We start from the raw sequence: 22,018 nt of genomic DNA on the forward strand, positions 1-22,018 counted from the left end.
AAATTCGCCATTTCAATTCTTGACGTCACTTAATGATTCTTAATTGATCAGATCACTTACTCAAACGTGCTCATACAACATGGATCAGCCCTATTTACCAAGCATTACATCTTTCTTCCAAGAATACAAAACCGCTCTGTATGGATTGGCAGCTACTGGCGCACTTGTCATCGGAATTGGCCTGTATAAGTCTAGCTACGTAGCCTCAGGGTGTGGTCAGACGTTCAAGCAAAGCCAAATCGCGATAGCTGATTACCCAGACATGCGTATGTACAATAACTTGCTGGCAAAACACTTAACGCCTCGCCTTTACGCCAAATTGCGAGATAGAAAAACAGCAAGTGGATTTACATTGGACAACGCCATTCAAACCGGTGTAGACAATCCCGGCCATCCATTTATCCTCACGGTGGGAGCTGTGGCCGGCGACGAGGAGTCGTACAAAACGTTTGCGGAGTTGTTTGACCCGATTATCGAAGAGCGTCATCATGGCTTCAAGAAAACGGATTTCCATCGAACAGACTTGGATTCGTCTAAAATCCGTGGGGGAAAATTAGACGAACGCTATGTACTGTCGTCTCGAGTGCGCACTGGTAGGTCCATCAAGCCTTTTAGTTTACCGCCACACTGTTCGAGAGCGGAGAGACGAAAAGTTGAAAAAATTATTACCAGGGCTTTGGCTGGATTACAAGGTATGTCTTACGCTTTGACATCTCCGGAAATATGACTATTAGAGTTCGTATATTGAAGTGATTGACGTGAAAATCTTCACGCACCATTCTTCCTGCTTCACACACTTCAATCGAAGCGCATCAGATAAAACCATCTAGAGCGCGTTGGAGCAACCAAATGATCGCTTCCGTTCATGCTGGCAAAATATGCAGTGCCCCTTTAACAAACAAAATTTCCTTCAGGAATTTAATGTTATTGGTAAAATTCCAGGTGAATTATCTGGTCGTTACTACCCCTTGGGCGAGATGACACCAGATGAGCAACAGCAATTGATTGACGATCACTTCCTGTTTGACAAACCAGTCTCCCCACTACTCACGTGCGCCGGCATGGCACGTGACTGGCCTGACGCACGTGGAATCTGGCACAACCACGACAAGAACTTCCTTATTTGGGTCAACGAGGAGGACCACATGCGCATCATTTCTATGGAGAGAGAGGGAGACATGCGCGCAGTGTTTGATCGCTTTTGTCGAGGGCTTCATGAAGTGGAAAGACTTATTCAACGTCAAAAGCACGAATTTATGTGGAATGAACACTTGGGATACATCCTCACCTGCCCTTCCAATCTTGGAACAGGACTCAGGGCTGGAGTGCATATTAAACTACCACTTCTTTCAAAGGTGCCACCTTCTATCAAATAGTAGTAATAGCATAACTATAAAAGATAGCGTTACTGGCATAAACATTCTTAAAAAAAAATTGTTACTACTCACTAAACTAAAAAGGATCTTCAGACTTGAATCGTCACTATCGCGTACCCATCAGAACTTCCTTTTCTTTCTTTCTCTCTCTTTCCCTTCTTACTTAAAGTCCAACCTCCACTTCCCTTTGAACTGTTGCCTTCCTTTAACCCGTTGATCCCTAAGAGTGACTAGCATCTAATTTCTCCCAACAATATCCGCCTTGAATCAAACATTAAGGTCATGAGAATAAAGGAAATGATCACCAACTAAAGGGGCTGTTGACTGTTCAACAAATTCTCCTTGTCAGCACCTTAGGAAATGTTTTGAGATCAGTATGAAGAATATGCATACCGATGTTAGCGTGTAAAGGGTGAAAAAAAAACTTCAAACCGTTCCAATATTTCTTTGAGTCATGTTTACTTCAGATGGTCAAACGAATTGCTTTTTGCTGAGACGATCCATTATAGTTTCTTCCGCAAGTTGAATACCTTAATCAACAAATCTCACAACAAGATTGCTTTGAATATTTGCAGAACCCACGATTTAATGAAATTCTGGAATATTTGCGACTACAGAAACGAGGAACTGGTAAGTATGAGTCCTATTCGGTTACTCTTTACTCGTTCCCTTTGTAAAAAAAAAGTCAAAAAGTACCTTTTGAGAGAAGATTTAGGAAAACATCTGACACAAATTAACAATAAAAAGTGTCAAGAAAGATGGACGACGGGTGTCCGATGCAGCTACTTAACCCTTTAACTCCCAAGATCTCATTAGTAATCCTCCTCATTGTCTGCCAAACGATTCTAACATATTAGTTTGGAGAATTCGGTACCGGATCAATTAGTGATGCCTCGTCTCTGCAACTGGAACCAGCCAATATGTTAGTTTTGCTTTGCTGCACACTAAAGTCGCTTCAGTAGTCTGGCATCATCTTCTTAACCAATCAGGGACGTAGTTACATCCGTTTCGCCCCGCTTAAAACCGAGTTCTCATTGGTTCTTGTTTGTATATCTCTTTGCTCTACTTGGAGGTTGGGAAGAGAAGATTAGTTTGGTTTTAGTTTTCCGACATTCAATCAAAAATTTGGAATAATGAGTTCGAAAGTGCACGTAAGATGGTCGAGAGTGTACCTCTACTTTTAATTCAACGCATATCATATTTCTACCCGATAATTCGTAGGAACATTCAGTGCTTTCTTGCTTTTAAAACCATTACAATCTATCTACTCAACAGGAGGAGTGGACACGGCAGCCAAAGGAAGCGTTTTCGACATCTCGAACCTGGACAGGCTTGGTTTCTCTGAAGTGGAACTTGTCCAGAAAGTGATTGACGGTGTTGGTCTCCTAATAGTGATGGAGAAGAGACTGGAAGCTGGCCTACCAATAAATGACCTTATACCGTCGTCAACGAAATCGGAGTGAATTCCATGATGAAGACAGGACAGGACAACTTCTATGACGAGCCAAACGGAAAATGACAAATGTAAAATAAACTCGCAGTTGTTCGTGGCAAGCTCACTTGCTTCACGAGGGCGAAACTGCTTCTGAATCAGTGCAATTACCGATGTAAGGAGTAGCATATTTTCAAAGACCTTTTCAAGCTTTCCTTTCAACCTACTGTCATTTAATAATGAATTGAATGTAGTCTTGGGAGAGAGTGTTGTTCTTTGCATCTAAAATTCACAGCCAAACAGATTGGGAAAAAAGATGGATCAAATACGAATAAAAAGATAAAACACCTCAAAAAAACCTCTTGAAGATTTCTTTAAAAAACACATAAGCTGAACTAAGTATTATCAAGCGTCTAGAGTGGAGAATTATATAAAACAAAGGAGCGCACCTTTCAAATAACCCTTTACACCCTGACATCAATATCCATATTCTCCACACCTATTTCTTTACCTTCCCTACATTACTGACAAGGAGAATTTGGTTGACAATCAGGAGCTTCTTAAACTGGTGATCATTTCCTATGTTCTCATGACTTTTACATATGATTCTAGGGTAATACAGTAATGAGAAATTGGAAGTCAGTCACCCTTAGGGCCTATGGTAAAGGGTTAAATAAGAAATCGTCTGAAGAAAATATTGCCTTTTGAACTGAGGATAGAAATATATCGTGCTTTCATAGCACTGCATTTCAATTACTGCTTAGAGTCGTGGCATCACTGTTGTAAAAGAAGTTCCGGCAAACTTGAAAAAGTAAATGAATGAGCACTTTGCTTTGTGACACGGGACAAGTCAACCACGTACGAGACGTTGCTAAAACAACTAAACCTGCTGTCTCTATTTAATCAAAGAATTGTTAGAATAGCCACCGGTGTCTACAAAGCTATCCATGAGTATAAAGTCCCTACAGGAATAGGAGAGCTATTGCATGAACGCGATCAACTAATTATGATCTTAGAGGAAAACACATCCTCGAGCTACCCAAAGTAAATACAACCACCTATGGTCTTAAATCGTGGCGTTATACTGCAGCTAAGATTTGGAAAACTCTTCCGGATCAGTTTCGTGCCGCTGATAAAATCGGAACATTTAAGAACTTGATGTCTATGTTTGATTTCACAAATTTTACATTTTAATCGTGATTTACTCTTAGTTTTAATAATTTTTTAATTGTATAAATATATTTTTATATAGGTTTTTAAGAGAAATCTTCTCTTTCTATGATTATTTCTAGTTTATTTATTTACTTTTCGTGGCATGTCTGTAAAGTAGCTAATTAGCTGAGAACATTTGACCACATTAAATAAAGGTTATTGTATTGTAAGAAAACGTTTTCTGTATCTTTTTTGTGTTTCGTTTAATAAGCGCAATTTTCTGGTTATGGTTCCACTGTAAAGAAACTCTAACTTGAAAGAGTAAATATCTTATCGGTCTCTTCTTTTTTACGAGTGAATTTTTTCAAAACCTCCGTACATATTTAAGGAGGTTTGGAGCAGGAAAGACGAAGGTAACTTCGAGTGAGAAGAAAATACTAGCTCTGAATTGCGTTTTTTTTTTCTAGATCTCTCTTGAAATAATTAAAATATTTTCAAGAAGAACGGAGATATGTAGGGTCAAGTGGTCCTCTTCTTCAAATCTCACTTCCATCAGAGACTAGCCATTATTTATCATGGTAGGGGGGAGGTGTTTGGGGAGATTCCATGGTTTTCAGGGAACAGACTGCCAGTTAACTGCCAATGAGGGGATCAGAAGATTATACCAGGCCTTGTGTGGTGATCGGTCAAATTTCATCGCAACTCGATCAACATACTCGGACCCCTCCCCTGAGCGATAAAATATGACCGGACCCTATCATTGGAAGGTCTGGCTGCGAGACTACCCTTATATCTCAACGATAACCCAAAGAGTGATCACCGCAAGCTTCTTTATCTCTCAGGTTACAGATGTTCATTGTCCGCTCTTGGCTGGTAAAAAAAATATAATTTACAAAAAGCTCTCCTAATTCAGGAATTATGTCTGGAATACTAGTTTCCAGTTCTACTCTTAGATAGAAAGGGAGCAAGGAGAGAAAAACTGAACAAAGAAAGGCCCGTTAGGGACGGGTCATTATTTATCACGGGGGAGGGGAGGTCGGGGAATTTTGCTATGTCAATGAAATTTACCAGATCCCCCCTAAGGCCCTGTAGTATTTTAATGACCCCGCCTCATTGTCAGTCAATTTAAATAGTTCCACTTTATACTCTGTTAGCAACGACCGACCCCGACCCCCCCCCCCACTTCCCCCTGAAAACCATGTGACTGCCACCAAACTTTGTCTCTTTTTCCGATAAAAGGATAAGCAACCTCTTACAAAACCAAGATTGCAGTCTATCAGGGCCTTGCCCTTACCTCAAACCGAAAATTTTCACCCCCCCCCCTATAAACCTGACTAGAAAAAATAGACGATAATTTCTTGTGGGGATAGCCTTTAAGGTAAGATAATGGGGCGGGAGGGGGGGGGTCCTTGACCCCCCTCTTTAAAAAGAAGTGATAATGATAAAAACAAATGGGAATGTTCCCAAATGTCAGTAAGACACTAGAGTAATACCCCCTCTCCCACCTCTACAGAACCCCAAATCGCAAACACTAATTGAACACTGCTGGCCGATTTTGGAATTTGGATTTTGGACACTAATGGCCAATTTTGGACTTTGAATTTTGGACATTAATGGCCGTGTTTGGATTTTGGATACTAGTAGCCGATTTTGGATTTTGGATTTTGGATTTTGGATTTTGGATTTTGGATTTTGGACCCTAAAGGCCGTTTTTGGATTTTGGACACTAATGGCCGTTTTGGGGTTTTGGAACCTTGTGGCCGATTTTGGATTTTGGACCCAAGTAGGCGATTATGGATGTTAGCCTGATGGCCGATTATGGATTTTGGACCCTAGTGGCCGTTTTTGGATTTTGGACACTAGTGGCCGTTTTTGGATTATGGACACCAGTGGCCGTTTTTGAATTTTGGACAATAGTGGCCATTTTTTTGGATTTGGACGCTAGTGGCCGATTTTGGACACTATTGGCCATTTTTTTGGATTTGGACACTAGTGGCCGATTTTGGATTTTGGACCCTAGAAGCCGATTTTGGATTTTAGACCCTAGTGGCCGTTTTTGGATTTGGACACTAGTGGCCGATTTTGGATTTTGGACAATAGTGGCCGATTTTGGATTTTAGACCCTAGTGGCCGATTTTGGATTTTAGACCCTAGTGGCCGTTTTTGGATTTTGGACACTAGTGGCCGTTTTTGGATTTTGGACCCTTGTGGCCGATTTTGGATTTTGGACCCTTGTGGCCGATTTTGAATTTTGGACCCTAGTGGCCATATTTTGGATTTTGGACACTAGTGGCCGATTTTGGATTTATGACCCTGGTAGCCGATTTTGGATTTTCTACCCTAGTGGTCGTTTTTTGATTTTGGACACCAGTGGCCGATCTTGGAGTTTGGACACTAGTGGCCGATTTTGAATTTTGGACAGTAGTGGCCGTTTTTTTAATTCAGACACTAGTGGACATTTTTTAGGATTTGGACACTAGTGGCCGACTTTGGATTTTGGACCCTAGTGGCCGATTTGGATTTTGGGCCCTAGAGGCTGATTTTCGATTTTGGACACCAGTTCCCATTGTGATTTCCCTCGCCATTTTGTAAAAAAGAATCAGTCTGATACAGGTTTTACATTTTCATGTCTTTATTTCAACACGCCCTTTTTTTTACTTTTCGCAATGGCATATCTTTGCTTCAAAACTTGAAGCGGCTTGTCAAGGTGCAGTAGGCCCACCGCCAGGTAAGTAACACCTACCACGGATAAACTGCACAGCGGTCATCCTTAATACATTACACGCGCGGTGACCGGTTCAATTCATTTAACAATGTTTCTTGACAAGCCTAAGCTGTAAGCAAGCGATGCAACAAAGCAAATACAACAGCAACCAGCATCCGTCACGAACTCCTTATTTGGGAATGAGGTCGTCAATGCTCTTGTTCTTTTCCAGTCTCTTCTCTATGTTGATGAGAAGATTGACGCCGTCAATCACGGTCTGAACAAGCTCCACCTCCGAATAACCGAGACGATCTGAGTTGGAGATGTCAAAAGTGCTTCCGACGGCTGCCGTGTCAACCCCACCTGAAATGAAAAAACACAAGTAAGCATGCTCAATGAAAACCAAATGATTATATCACGCACCCTCCAAAAACTAACATTACGTTTTCTTGAGGAAACATTCGATCTTACCGGTTCCGCGCTTCTGCAATCTCAACTTGTCCAGAATGTCGCCAAATCTTGAATCCTAGAAAACAAGACACGTTTAATAAAAATCACTCAATAAACGTGTCGTAAATTCATGTCATAATTATCCAGCTTTTTTAATAGTCTTTACCCTTCCTCTTTACGATATCACGGATGTCTGGGGAATATTTGACTAACAACTGGAAGGATTTTCCGTAACAACCTACATGACTTCGAAAAGAGCACAGAAGTAACCGTAAGGGGTAGGCTGGTGGGATGCAGAGGGGGCAAAGTGGATATCTAGGAAGTGCACAGATGTTTTATTGTAAAAAGACCTCTCAAGGTCAAGGAATGTTAAGTTCAAGGAACGTTTTGGAAACCACTCCACATCAATTGCTATTTAGCCCACTGATGTTTTAGGATTTGCGCTGAGTTTTAAACTTAGCTTTCACTTGGTTAATATGACAAGCAACATTCTTACCTTGGCAAGGTGGGGTAGTTTGACGTGCACTCCAGCCCTAAGACCGGTTCCAAGATTGGATGGACACGTGAGGATATAACCCAAGTGTTGATTCCACATATACTCGTGTCCTCTGCGCTTGATAAGTCTTTCCACTTCATTGAGCCCGCGACAAAAGCGATCAAACACTGAGCGCATGTCTCCTCCTTTCTCCATGGAAATGACACGCGTGTGGTCCTCCTCGTTGACCCAAACAAGGAAGTTCTTGTCCTTGTTGTGCCAGATTCCACGCGCGTCAGGCCAGTCACGTGCCATGCCGGCGCACGTGAGGAGTGGAGAGACTGGTTTGTCAAACAGGAAGTGATCGTCAATCAATTGCTGTTGTTCGGCTGCGGTCATACCGTTCAGAGGATAATAGCTTCCAGAAAGGTTACCTGAAAGTCGTGAAGAGGTCAACGAATCATGTCATGTTACTCCTTAAAGTAAAAGGACAAAAACGCGCGCTTTCGTAGTTCAAATTTAAGAAAACATGAGACGCGTTTGCGTTTGCGTGAGCTGATCCTTCTAATTTCCTTTACTATTCTAAACTAGTATGTTTGTGAACCAATCAAAGCACACAAAATGATTCATTGTGACGCGATTTCAAAACGAACAATTATGGAATGCTTAATCATTTCGTTACTGGCAGTAATTACCACGTGTGGAAAACGTAATCATGATCTGGAATGAACTCAATTTAAGGATCTTGCGTGACCATAGAAAAAGTATATTTTTTTGCATAGAGATTTTTCATCATTATTTAACTTCTTCCTCTCCAAACCTACCCTTTCCATTTTGTATTAAGCACAAAATTACAACTAGGCTTTTGAGAATCATTTTAGTGTACTTCTCCCGCACGCGCAACAGATTTTTCTTTCACAAGTAAAACAGTTCACCTTTCAGACCGTCCAAGGCTTCGCAAACAATGTTTTCCACTTCCCTTCGCTCCGCGCGTGAACAGTGAGGCGGTAGGCTGAACCCACGAATCGATCGTCCGGTGCGCACGCGCGAAGACAACACATAGTGATCGTCAAATTTCCCGCCACGGATCTTAGAGGCGTCCAGGTCAGTTTTGTGCATATCGGTTTTCTTGAAGCCATTGTGGCGCTCTTCGATAATCGGATCAAAAAGGTCCGCGAAAGTTTCGTACGACTCTTCGTCTCCTGCAACGGCTCCAACAGTGAGGATGAAAGGATGGCCGGGGTTGTCAACACCAGTTTGAATGGCCTGGTCCAATGTAAATCCACTGGAGGTCACTTTATCGCGAAGTTTGCTGTACAAGCGCGGTGTCAGATGCTTCGCCATCAAGTTGTTGTGGTGGCGGAGATCGGGGTAGTCCGCCATTGCAGGGAAGCCGCGGTCATCGAAATCTTTTGCAGCCTTATCGCGGGCTTGAACTGCTTTGTACGTAAGGGCAGCTATAAGAGCCCCACCCACGCCGATAGTCGTCCAAAAACAACTCTTAGGACACTTTTTGGACATGTTTGAAATCGCACCAAAAACCATATTCCAAATTTTTAAAGCAGCGCGTTAAGACGTGTTGCCCCACGACAATTTTGCCTTTGAACTTAATGATAAATTAGGTATTGTTGAATGTCTAATTGTTTATCTAATTAAGATAACTAGCTAATGATAATTAAATAAAAAAAAAAGAACACCAAGTCAACCATCAGTCTTCTAATCATAACTCACAAATAACTATTTATTCACAATCTAGAGAAAGAATTACAAAAAGCAGTAGTAAAGTCCGAACCCATTTGAAGTGACGCGAATTACCAACAACATTATAACAATTTTTCTGCTTTTACCTCTGATCAAGCTGTACTAACACAAAAGGGAATAATCAAAATAGTCCTGCAAGTGGTTTTATCAAGTTTTCAAAGTTAAACCACTAAACGCAGGCATATTATCGTACTTCTTTTAATTACTTTTGACAAAGCTACCTTTCCAAACACGGCACTTTTCGGAAGAAAAAACTTTCAAAAAAGGATTCCAAAAATTGCACCAAAGTCTAAGATTGAATCTAATTTTTCCAAAAAAATGTACATTAAGGCTGTATCCTACTCTCTGAACATCAAAAACGATTCAAGTTTCTTTTCATGTTCTACAGCCATTGATAGGTTCCTGTGAAATAAAAGACATTGACAGGGATTGTCAGTTCTAAGTCCCTTTGAGGAGTCAAAAGAAGCCCAAGCTAGCACAATGAGCCTCCGTAGATATGCAAACACCTTTACGTTGTGCCATTGGGCGAAATATTTGTATGGGAATAAACGGTCGCTTTGTCAACCTTAAAAATTTAAACTAGTTTATCCTTTAAACTCCCATGAGTGACCAAGATAGAATTTCTCCCTACAATATCTATACAATATCAACCAGATAAGTGATGAGAATAAAGAAAAAGATCAAGTTAGGGATAATTTGTTGATCAAATACTAGATTATCGGAACTAACTTTATGAGAATTGTATGGTTGACAGTATGGAGAATTACAAATTTGATCTGGGTGTTAAAGGGTTAAGGAACGACCACTGTGACAAGGTAAGTTTGACTTTAATCAAAACTAGCTTAGATTTTTTAAGTCGAGAGTGCGATCATTTATTCTCAAACAAATCCTTATAATTCGCCAATTGCGCAACGTTTTGATTGCGGGTCATTCTGTGAGCTCAGGCTATCTGTGGTGTGAGCATCAAAAATAGGGAAGTAGTTTAAAAACGTATCATCACAAGTTGAAGAAATAGATAGCGATCCGTTCTAATTTGCGACAAAAACATCTATAATGAGAGGGAGAGGTCGAACTTACCGTAAATGTTCATGGAAAATTTTGGTTATTCTGTAGATCGAAGACACGAGTGCTACAAAAATTAAAATGAAAAACATATTTATAAATACAAACTACACGAAAGAGAAGTGATAAACAGAAACCAGTTCAAAGCAAGTGAGAACGAATTCCTTCCGACGCGTAAAGTTGCGGCAAGGCTTCTCGAACAAGAAAACCTTTGGATATTTCTTTGTGAAGTTACACGATGAAAGGAAAGATTTTACAACACTTCAGGCGTTATTTTGAGTTAGGAGCGCTTAACTTGGCCACACTTTTGCGCTACCATGTTTAGCGCTCAAACCGAAGAAAAAAAACACCTAAATTTGTACTCGCAGATTGCGAGGAACAAATCTCCATTGGTTCAGACTGCATTTGGATTGAGTATCGCACGAGCAAAAGCAACGTGATCGCAAAAGCCAATCAGAACAAGGGAAAATATGGCAAGGAGTAAGAACAAGCAATCTAAATGAAGCGCGGGAAAACGTGTTCTACCAAGTTTTCTAGATCAATCACAGAACGTGGTTTAGCAGAACTAATACACCCTGGATTAATCGCGAGAAAGCTACTCCGTTTTAAATGCTTTTAAACACTGGACCGTGTATTCTTTCTATAAATTATTTAAGTTCTTACGATTACAGTGTGAGGAATAAATTTTAATGTCTCTTCTGATGTGCACCATACTTACTTGCTCTTAACTGATACCCTTGTGGCTGAGGAGGTCTGGGCTGAATCTCTGGTCTTGAGATTAAAGCCAATGATAGCTTTGAGTGTTGGTCCAAAGCCTAAGCGCCAGAAAAAAAAAACGAAAAAAAAAGTAAGTAATGCCCAGAGATTATAAACTATAAATTCTCATGGTAATGCAGGTAAGAACGGTTTCTGAGGAACGTTAGACACTGGTGTCAGAAATCAAGCATGTATGTCCCTAATCAGAAACTAGTGTTCAAAGACGGTACACAGTGTCCACAATCACAAACTTGTCTCCACAATCAGAAGTGCCATAAAGCGAAAATTAACGTCCAAATTTTGGTCACGAGACTGCAAAAGGGGCCTCTTTCTAAAATTGAAAACTTAAATCGGACAATACTGTCCAAATTTGAAAGCTGGCGTTCAAAATCGGAAAATAGTATCCAATAAAAATGGAACCATAGTGTCCAAAATCCAAAATACCACACTTGTGTTGAAAATCCAAAATCGGACACTGGGGTCACTAGGGACACTAGGGTCTAAAGCCCACGAGTGTCTAAAATCAGATACTGTAATGAAGTCCCTGAATGACTCACCTGAAGTAAATTCAAGAGAGAGACGAAAATTTTTGGAAGACTCTGAAAGAGAAATAAGAATATTATTGGACACTGTTTGACTCCATGACAAAGCCAACAAAATAAAATAACCAGGTTTGTAGATTATACACCACCACAAAAAGGCATTCACTGAATAGGAAAAAAGACAAATGGAGATTTAATTACCTTTTGTACAACACCATATGTATCTTCTGTATATGATGAAGCAACTAGTCTTGATAGGGCTAGAAGGACAGAGAGGAAAAAATATATAATTTTAGAGACTGTGCAGAGTGAAAAGGGAATTTGAAGCTTTACACTTAATACTTTAACCCTTTAACTCCCAAGATCTCAATAGTAATTCTCCTTACTGTCTGCCAAATGATTCCCAATATGTTAGTTTGGAGAATTTGGTATCGGATCAATTAGTAATCCCATAATTGATATTTTTCTTTATTCTCATCACTTGCCTGCATGATTTTGTATAGATGTAGTAAGAAGAAATTCTGTCTTGGTCACTCACAGGACTTAAAGGGTTAATAACATCTCATGAAGGATTCTTATAAACATTATAATAATTTAGAGTGACACAAACTTAGTCAAGAAAGCATTGTACATGGAATATCAAATTTATAAAAAAAAAGATTAGAACTTCCTCACCTTCCACAGCCCAAATTTGAAGCTGGCAATCTGCAAAAAGAGCTTGTGTTTGTGTCTCTGGAATCTAACAACAGACCACAGTTAAATTTGATTACTTGGATACCATCTAGCAAAATGGTGAGATTTTTAAATAGAAATTGAACTAGAAACTCATTGCTTAAATCCTGAACTGTTTTTTTTGATAACAATTTTTCACTGGCCCAAATTTACAAAAACAGGACACAAGCAAATTGCTTCAGACAAAAACATGTATTTTTGCAGATCTTATTGAAGGAAAAAAAACACAAACAAGTGGAGGGGATGCTGTTCCACCTCTTCGATTCCACCCAATCTTCCCCCACCCCCCCCCCCCCAAAAAAAAAGCCCAATTACAACAACAACAAAAAAAACACCCTTGATGTTTTTACCTTATCAAGCAGAAATCCAATAACGGGTATCTCTTTCAATCTACAAGCAATCTAAATGGACCAAAGACACACAATCATGATCAGCAATCAGGAAGCTGGCAAATCAATATCAACTTGGTAACGCTTTTTTACCTCTAAATTTCTATAACTGTAGTTATGAAATTTATGCGAATCATTGAAAGGAGAGTCAGCATCTTGCACCTTGAATGTTGAAAATTATAAAAATTCCTATGAATTGTAACCAAGAATTTACTGTTTAAAAAAACTCACCCTGTGGGGAATCTGGCTGATCTTTGAGACAGAACTGTCGACCTGAAGGAAAACAGAGAGGAGAACCATCTGTAACGGTTTCCTCTTGATCCTTTAACCCTTAAGAGTGAATCGCTTATAGTTTCTTTTTACATTATCACCCTTGAATCAAATGTAAATGATGATGGAAAAGTGAAGGAAATAAAGGAAATCATCCCCAATTAAAGGAGCTCCTGATTCTCAAACAAATTCTCCTTGTCAGTACCATAGGAAATGTAAAGAGAAAGTGTGGAGAATATATATGTATATATTAGGAAACACTTGTGACACATTGAGAAGGAAAAGTAGGTTATTAATGACTAATAAAGTTCAAAAGTCAAAGCATGTGGTTTGATTGTGGATGTGTTGCGAGTTTGACATTCAACAAACACAGGTCTGTTATACACCATTGGACCCCAGCCTTCTTAAGCCATGCTCCTCTAACATAAGTCAAGATTGACATCTGATAACATGGTTATTGCTTGATCAACAAACAGATACCTATTGTGCCAAAGGGTACGATGACAGTTATCCAAATTTAAATGATCAAAACACCCCACCATCATTGGGTGTTTACAAGACCCCTTCCAAACACTTCAATGTTGAAAAAAATCTATGGCAAACTACTCTACAATGAATATCAAATTAAATTATAGAATTTTGATTTTTTCACTTCAGCTCACCATTTCATTCACTCTGCCTTTAAAATGGTTGATGACACCAAAATCTTTCTTGGTTTTGGGAGAGGGTATCTTTTGTGTGTTTTCTAAGAGAACAACAAATATGGCAATTCTCAGACTCATACCCACTTAACCCTTTAACTCCCAGATCAAATTTGTAATTCTCCTTATTGTCAACCATGTAATTCTTATAATGTTAGTTCAGAGAATTTAGTATCGGGTCAACTAATTATCCCCAAATTGATATTTTTCTTTATTCTCATCACTTGGCTAGTTGATACTGTATCGATATTGTAAGGAGAAATTCTGTTTTGGTCACTCATGGGAGTTAAAGGGTTAAGTTGGAGAGAAAAAAGGTACAGCTATGGACTAACTCATAACCTGCAGATCTGAAAATTTAGGCTGCATTTATTAGGTTCATTTTTTGCAATCCACTTCAAATTTTTCCCCAACTCCATTCCCTTGCAACTGATTGTTGACTGTTTCAGTGGTGTTTTTCTTTTTTACCAGATGTAAGGTAGTTTTGCACATAAAACCAGTGTAAATTAGCTACAAATAGTGCGATGTTACAGTCAAAGCTCTATTATATGGACCTCAATTATCCAGTTTTTTTAATTACCCAGACTTGATTCTCTGTTCCCATTTCTTTCTTTTGTTGTTGGAGAGCTTTAATAACTAGTGTGTAACTCTTTTTTCAGCAGATGTTGACAGTTTATGCACAATAATTTGATCTCATTCACGCATAATTATATTGATAGAGAAACAATATGTATTCCATTTAAAGTTGATCAGTGTTATTTTTGGCTTTTCATAATCACACAAGTATTTTCACTTGATTGTCTGGACTTTTCAACCCAGTCTCCATAAGTCTAGATAATTGAGGTTCTACTGTATACTTTTAATAGACCTCACCAGTTTTGTCAGACCAGAGGTAAACTGTTCCTGGTGATGACAGAGACTGATGCCTCCTTGTCACACTTAATGGTGATTGATATGGACTGGATAACAAAGGAGAGCTTTGTCCTAAGAAAAAAAATTATTCATTTGATAACCATTATGAAGAAGTTCATACCAAAGTTGAAATGAATGCTAAGTTATCATCATTAGGCCTTCTTTTACTTAAAACAACTTAATCTTACAAATAAACATGGATATGGGGATGCATCTGTAGTTGCAATTAACTTCAGTGATTCTGCGAAAAAGGCTTATTCCTTTCACTCCCTTGATCTAATTGGTAATTCTCCTACTGTCTGCCATACAGTTCTTATGATGTCAGTTTGGAGAATTTGGCACTGGGTCAACTAATAATCCCCTTATTGATATTTTTTTTCATTCTCATCTCATGTGTGCTTGATATTGAAGTGATCTTGTGAGGAGAAATTCTGTACTTAGTAGGTCACTTATGAGAGTTAAAGGATTAAGCTGAAGCCATGCAACCATTCCGATACTTCAATTGGTTCTGTTGAAATTTTTGGTCTTGTTAACTTGCCAAGAACTTGAATCACATCTGCACACTGTCAATTTGCTGGGTACTATTCCCCACTCCCACCTCAGACCACTACACACACTACACACCTGTATGTCCATTGGCATGTCCGTTGACGAGAGCTGGGCCAAGCACTTTAGGGTCCAACACAGGCTGTTGACGATGAGTTTGCAAAGAAACCTCTGCAGACAGTTTGTGTGTAAGAGATTCAATTAAAGACAGACACTCTGTGGATATACTTGTCCAGTTGTCTGGCCGACCACCTGTGAGAAAACATTTCTCATCACTACCACAACCAACTTTAAGGATCTAATATAAAGACACACTTAACCATCTACCAGACCTTGTATAGTGCAGGATTGTAGCTAAGAAATTGGGCTGCTGGTTGAAATTTTAAGAGAAGCAGCTTAAAGATAGCATTCAATATCAAACTGTAAGTGTGTAACCTCAGATGTGCCCAATCAACAATTGTCACTTTTCATCCATCAAATTTTGCTGGCAGTTGGCTATTAGCCACAACCCCAATAGGGTGCCTCTTGATAAGTAACACCTTATTGGGAAATTCAGAAAACTGTGAATACAAGAAACATTTCTGGAATGTGATTTTGTTTCAGAGAACAAGCTAATCGTACACGAGAAAACTTTTTTAATAAGTTTTCTCATGTAAGCAGTGACAATGATAAATCTGTGATTTCTGGTTTCCTTGCAAATGCTGACCTCCTGGCATGGGTATGATTGATTATGACACACCAAAAACAATTATGACATAGTCAGCCCTTTCATTTTCCAATATCTTGATGAAATTTCTCCTTACTATCAGTCATATATTTCTTACATGAAGTTTGTTCTGAGGTTTGGTGTTGGATCAAATGATAATCACCTAGTTAATAGTTTTTTCGCTATTCTGATCAGTTGTTTGCTTAATAATATATTGATACTGTAAGGAGAAATTATGTCCTGGTCACTCATGGGAGTGAAAGGGTCAAGCTGGTGGTGATTTTCTGAATTTGACAGAAATATGTAGTATAAGGTCAAACTGAATTATGGACATGTACCAGAATAGGAAATTTGCATCGTGAACAATAAGGACAGATGCTAAAATAAATCTCACTTGGTTGACTAAGAGAGAAAATCTGCTTTCTTCTTGTCAGGCTAAACTGGGACAAATGTACCAGGTCAAACAAAGCAAGATACTGTGGAAGAAATAGAAAAATAAAAGTATACACTGAAGAAAAATATACTTTATATGTAATGATTTTGATGAGTAGTCATTGGAAAGTCACACTGAAATGCAAGTATATTCTACAACTCTTAGAAGTGAGCAAATTGTATCCATTAAGTTTTATATTCACTTTTTACCCCTTTGACTACTACATGTACAAGTAACTAACAACATTACGCCTGAATCAAACATAAAGGTAACAAGATTAATTAACCCTTTACACCCTAACATCATTATGTATATTCTCCATACTGTTCTCCCTACATTCTCTAGGTCCTAACAGGGAAAATTTGTAAAACCATCAAGAGCTTTCAATTGTTAGTTGCTGATCATTTCCTTTATTCTCACGACTTTAGCCTTTCATTCAGGGGTGATATTGTAGAACCTTGTCACTCTTAGGGCCTATTTACACGGTACGACTTTGTCGCATGCAACAAGCTTACGACAGGCTTACGACATGAATTGTTTTGTGTAAATCAAACCTACAACTCGCTTACGACTCTTAAGTCATGTCGTAAGCCTGTCGTAAGCTTGTCGCATGCGACAAAGTCGTGCCGTGTAAATAGGCCTTTAGAGATTAGATGGTTAAAAGGAAATGATCACCAAGTAAAGAAGCTCTCGATTGTTAAACAAATTCTCCTTGCCACACCTTAGGAAATGTATAGAGAACAGTATGGAGACTGTGCATACTTATGTTAAGGTGCAAACATTTAGATGTACCTTTAATAGTGGGATTGTTTTATTTTTGATCACTACACAAAGACTTTGGTCCTGTTGATGACTAAGTGAATACTCCACTGGGAATCTGTATATCTGAAATGAAATTTATCCAATAAAATCACAGAAATTAATGTGTACTTTATGTATTGTAACGTTACAATGCATTATAAACTACATGATAATTTACATATTTACCTGTGTGTGGAAGATAATAAGAAGTTTGTTACCAAAGGTCCAAACAAACAAAATTAATGACCCAGTTGTCACAAGGTGCCAAAACTGGGAAAGGTTCAGAAGGCCTGCTATGGAGTTGAGAGGTGTCACATTTCTGCAAAGTGGGTTTAATAGATGATATTCTTACAATATAAACATGGAAAACAGAAACTCAGGTAAGTAGAATATTTAGCACTCTTCTAGAATGCTGTTCACCAAGATGAACATGCAAATTTACCTGTCCAAAGAAATATCTAGAATGTTGGCAGTGGCATCTCTGGGAATATTACCTGTGGTTCAGTAAACAGAAGGATGTCAATGAGATCAAAAACAGCGACTGATTTCAGTTTAGCATCTCTTTCAGCATGAATTATAGGATCTTAAACAGCACCAATAAAACATTAAATCAGCTGAACAACCATTGAAAGAAATGTGTGAGGAAAAAAACTTCTTTAAAAGCTTTATGCAAAAATGTTCCTCTCTGATTGATTACAGGGTTCATTTGTAACTCAAGAAAGCTAAGTATGGAACATGACAAAGAACAAATTGGGAATTTTTTGGGGGTTTTCAGACATATTGGAAAGAGGGGAAAGCAATAGTGCTAAAGAAAAATTAATCCACCTTTTGCATCTTAATTGACAAATCAATAAGTATGAGAATGATTACAGGAGCAATTTTTTTAACTGTTTGGGAATCAATTTAATCCCATCATTACTAAAATTTGCATAACATAACTTGTTCTGGTAATCAATTTTGCTTTTATTTTTTAATGACCATTAACGTGAAGACAAAAGCTAACATTCTAAGCTTTTAAGTTGGATAGGACAAACACCTACCTAAAAAGTAATACAAAAGGTAGTACCATCCACATGCCTATGAAAGATAAAAATGGATAAAAATATCATTCACTTAAAAACAACAGTGACAGACCTTGAAGAAGGAGAAGCATCAATCTTTAAGCTCAAGAGGAGTTTTTCTGCATTCAGTTACTTTTAGCATCATCTAAACACATGATGAGATGGGGGGGGGGGGAGAGGGAGGGAGGGGAAGAATGCTCTATCTCACCTTTAAGCAGACAATGATACTCTCTTTTACACATGGTCCTACTGACAACTTTATCTGGAACAAGACCTTTTGCTGCTTGTAATAAAAAAAATGGAATTCAATGACTGTCCCCTTGACAAATTACATGTAAGGCACAGAGAAATATCATTGATCAACAAATCATACCACAACACAAAATTTGAATAAACCAGACTTCAAATCAAATACTAACATGAAGAAAACTCACCTGAACTCGAGGAAATACAAAATGAAATTTCTTTCTCAAGAAGTAATTCAGACTTGTATAAAAACCCTAAAATATCAACAGATGTTGATAAGAAAGAAACAAATGCCAAAAATACCATAATGTTGGTATCCTTTAAAATGTGGTGTGCATATACATATATATTCAGTTTAAAATTTATCATTGTCTTCTTCTGTATCACAATTTGTAGACTTGAATTTATTATCTATTTATTTAATACCTATTTAATGACTATTTAACCCTTTAAATACCAAGATCTCATTGGCAATTCTCCTTACTGTCTACTATACAGTTCTTGTGATGTTAGCTCAGAGAATTTAGTATTGGATCAACTAATTATCCCAGATTGATATTTTCCCTAATTCTTGTTGCTTATCTCACTGATAGTATATAAATATTGTAAGGAGAAATTCTGTCTTGGTCACTCATGGGAGGGTTAATATCTATTTATATGTCTATATAAGAAACTGCACTCACCAACCATGCTCCAAAAAGAATGCCAAAAACTAGACGCTCATTTAAACAATATTCTTCTGATCTATAGGAATACAAGACCAATAAGGTCAATGTTACAAATTACATTTGGTAAGGAATTGTCAACACTGTAAACAATAAACGTTCACATCATTATACAGAAAAAATTATTAATCTTTTGAACGATAAATAATATAGAGTCTAATCTCTCATACTGCCAAAAGAACATGTAAGTGGGTTAAAAAGCTGGAGTTTTTCCTGATCAATTTTCAAACTTAATTTTCATTCACCATAAATCAACATGCCTCCCTTACGTTTCACATAATATAGTTAAAACATCCTCCTCATCACCAATGATTCCTTGGAAACACCAGGCAGAAAGGCTCCCACACAATGTGAACAAAAAAATGTGAAACATTCTTGCTGGGTGAAGGGGAAACAACAAGGCTGACATTTGATTCTGATGCGTAACATTTTTAACTGCAAGACAAAAATTAAAAGTGACTACCACCTAATTTCTCCCTGGGGCTTGCAATATCATCACTGAAACAAAAGTTAAACTCAAGAGAATAGAGAAAACAATCACCAACTGAAGAAAATCTTAATTGTTACCAAACAAATTCTCCTTATCAGCACCTTGGGAGATGTAGAGAGAACAGTATGGAGAATATATATGTTGATGTTAGAAAGTTAAGGGTTAACCTATTTTACTGCCAAAGTTTCAGTACTGAGTCTCCTCTCCATCTGCCCTACATCTCTCATGTCAATTCCATGAAATTTGTGTTAAATCAAATAATAAAACCCTAGTCGATATTTTCTTCATTTTCATCACTTGTCTGCTGGATAATGCACTGATAATGTAAGGAGAATTTACCTATTTATCACTCCTGGAAGTGAAAAGCTCAAGAGAACCAAGATCTGATGAGTCATTTTTTAAAGTATAGTGAAAATTATAACTCAGCCTACCCACCAAACTACCTGTAGCTAACATGCTTTTATCATAATCACTTAGTATACTAACCAGTATTGAATTTGGAATTTGACAGCGTCACCACAATACTGATAGCTCCATAAAAACAAGTAGATACCCAAAATGGAAAGCTTAAAACCAGTGATAAACCACCTTTAAAAAATGATAGAAAGAGGGTATAAATAATATTATCTATTAGCAAGGTATACCTGGGTCATGCAGCAGTAGTGGTCTACACTACAATAAATTAGCTCACATCACTATATGGTATACTTTTTTCCAAGCACGTACTCAGAGGAAGTTCTACTGCTTTTATAAATTTTAATCCCATCATAAGTTTCCATCCCCACATACAGCATTTAATCAGCTTTTTCTTCATTCCTTTTTCTCAATTTGTATTGTAGTAAAAGAAAGCTATAACAGGGTAATGAACCTCTCTCCTAAAATCTCAGTGGACATTCTCTCTATAAAGGGCTGATGACTTCCTTGTATTTTTCATTCATAGAATCTTAAATTTGATCAGTTTATTACCTTCCACTTCATAATCATTTTCACCATTTTCATTATTTTCACAATTACAATGTATTTTTAACCTTTAATGAATTGAAATTGTAAGGGTAAGTTGCTCACCCCTGGTAGCGGAAGCAGTTAATCTAACAACAGGACATAGTGAACTTGACCAAGGCTGTTTAAGGCCAATATACATTAACTAAAGCATAATATCCCTTGGTATGGTATTAAATACACACCTGAAATCCAGTTGAAGGGATGAAAAAGATCTACAGATGCTGCTAATGAGGACAGCAATAGTGCATGTGGAAGAATAATCATCACCCATGTAACTGCAGCAAAAGTCCTCCACCAAAACTCCTAAGTAAGACACATGGATATACAAACATATTAATCAATTATCAATGCTTTAGCTGACAGCCATCTATTCAGTCTATATTACATATACTTATCTCCTGTGACTATAGTAGATATCTGAATAAAGGAGGTAAGTTCGTAAAGAAACAATGGTGCAGCATTGGTGGGGATTATAACAAGATAATTTGACTTTGTCAACTGAGTTGATGATGTAAATTAGCCACCATAAAGAGTTTCTAAGCCAAAGTTCAGGTGGAAACCCTTCATCAGAGCAAGTAAAACAAGGTTAATGCTCAAAATGTCAGCTTAGAAATTATTTATGGCGCTAATTTACGTCATCAACTCAGTTTGTAATACTTAATTATCTTATTATAGTAGTTACAGCTTTCTACTTTGTCTACAATTGATATAGTCATGTAGATACATTGTAGCTTAATCTACAGTAGACAGTTGAGATGTTTGTAATAAATTTTGCCTTTATTGGTAGCTGTATCTACTTTGGACAGTGTAAGAAACTTTTCTTCAATACAGAGTGCAGGTGGCTTTATCTGTGGTTGACATAGTACAGCATAGCAGTTAACAGATTGACAGTTTTGTCTACTAAGGATAAATTAAATTGTTTTATGTACTGCAGTCAGTCTGAGTGTGGTATACACAAATTAAACGGGTGTTATCATATTTTTGAGTACCTTTTAAGAGAAATATTCGACAAAGTGACTGAATGCTGTTCCTGCATGAAGTTTACACCGCTTGGTACAAAATGTACTAAGTCTTCACGCGTTAAAGTGAAACTTACCCCTTCTGTGAACCATTTTACTTTAGAAACTTCTGGACGCGGAGGTTCAGACGAATCTGATGGCACCATTCCTTATTCAATTTAAATTATAATCTTTCAAGAGGTTTTAGTCGACAGGAAACGTTTCCAGAATCAAATCTCTCCAGACTTCAAACCACGCGCCATTTTACCTTCGTCCTTAGTAGCCTAGCCTTAAAGACC

At 38.0% G+C, this 22,018-nt stretch overlaps 3 protein-coding genes across 3 annotated transcripts; 1 reads left to right on the forward strand and 2 right to left on the reverse strand.

Moving 5' to 3' along the window:
• The first annotated feature begins 79 nt into the window (after positions 1-79).
• LOC131771488 (creatine kinase M-type-like) lies at positions 80-2,839 on the forward strand. Its single transcript, XM_059087293.2, has 4 exons — positions 80-692; positions 943-1,355; positions 1,952-2,006; positions 2,652-2,839. The coding sequence occupies exons 1-4, from the start codon at positions 80-82 to the stop codon at positions 2,837-2,839; spliced, it is 1,269 nt and encodes a 422-aa protein (XP_058943276.1).
• A 3,775-nt stretch (positions 2,840-6,614) lies between these two features.
• LOC131771504 (creatine kinase B-type) lies at positions 6,615-9,185 on the reverse strand. Its single transcript, XM_059087307.2, has 4 exons — positions 8,525-9,185; positions 7,611-8,023; positions 7,136-7,190; positions 6,615-7,027 (listed from the first exon to the last, which is right to left on the reverse strand). Exons 1-4 carry the CDS (start codon positions 9,132-9,134, stop codon positions 6,855-6,857), a joined length of 1,251 nt encoding a protein of 416 aa, XP_058943290.1. The 5' UTR covers positions 9,135-9,185; the 3' UTR covers positions 6,615-6,854.
• A 127-nt stretch (positions 9,186-9,312) lies between these two features.
• On the reverse strand, positions 9,313-21,986 carry LOC131771514 (nucleoporin NDC1). Its single transcript, XM_059087320.2, has 23 exons — positions 21,818-21,986; positions 20,904-21,024; positions 20,206-20,307; positions 19,499-19,664; positions 19,188-19,248; positions 18,693-18,758; positions 18,467-18,538; positions 18,238-18,274; positions 17,640-17,691; positions 17,384-17,516; positions 17,189-17,281; positions 16,358-16,439; positions 15,336-15,509; positions 14,673-14,783; positions 13,764-13,846; positions 13,063-13,104; positions 12,793-12,843; positions 12,386-12,449; positions 11,912-11,970; positions 11,726-11,767; positions 11,131-11,227; positions 10,428-10,479; positions 9,313-9,752 (listed from the first exon to the last, which is right to left on the reverse strand). Exons 1-23 carry the CDS (start codon positions 21,884-21,886, stop codon positions 9,689-9,691), a joined length of 1,893 nt encoding a protein of 630 aa, XP_058943303.2. The 5' UTR covers positions 21,887-21,986; the 3' UTR covers positions 9,313-9,688.
• Positions 21,987-22,018: the final 32 nt, after the last annotated feature.

Source organism: Pocillopora verrucosa, chromosome 12 (assembly GCF_036669915.1).
Source record: "Pocillopora verrucosa isolate sample1 chromosome 12, ASM3666991v2, whole genome shotgun sequence".
Taxonomy (NCBI): Eukaryota; Metazoa; Cnidaria; class Anthozoa; order Scleractinia; family Pocilloporidae; genus Pocillopora; species Pocillopora verrucosa.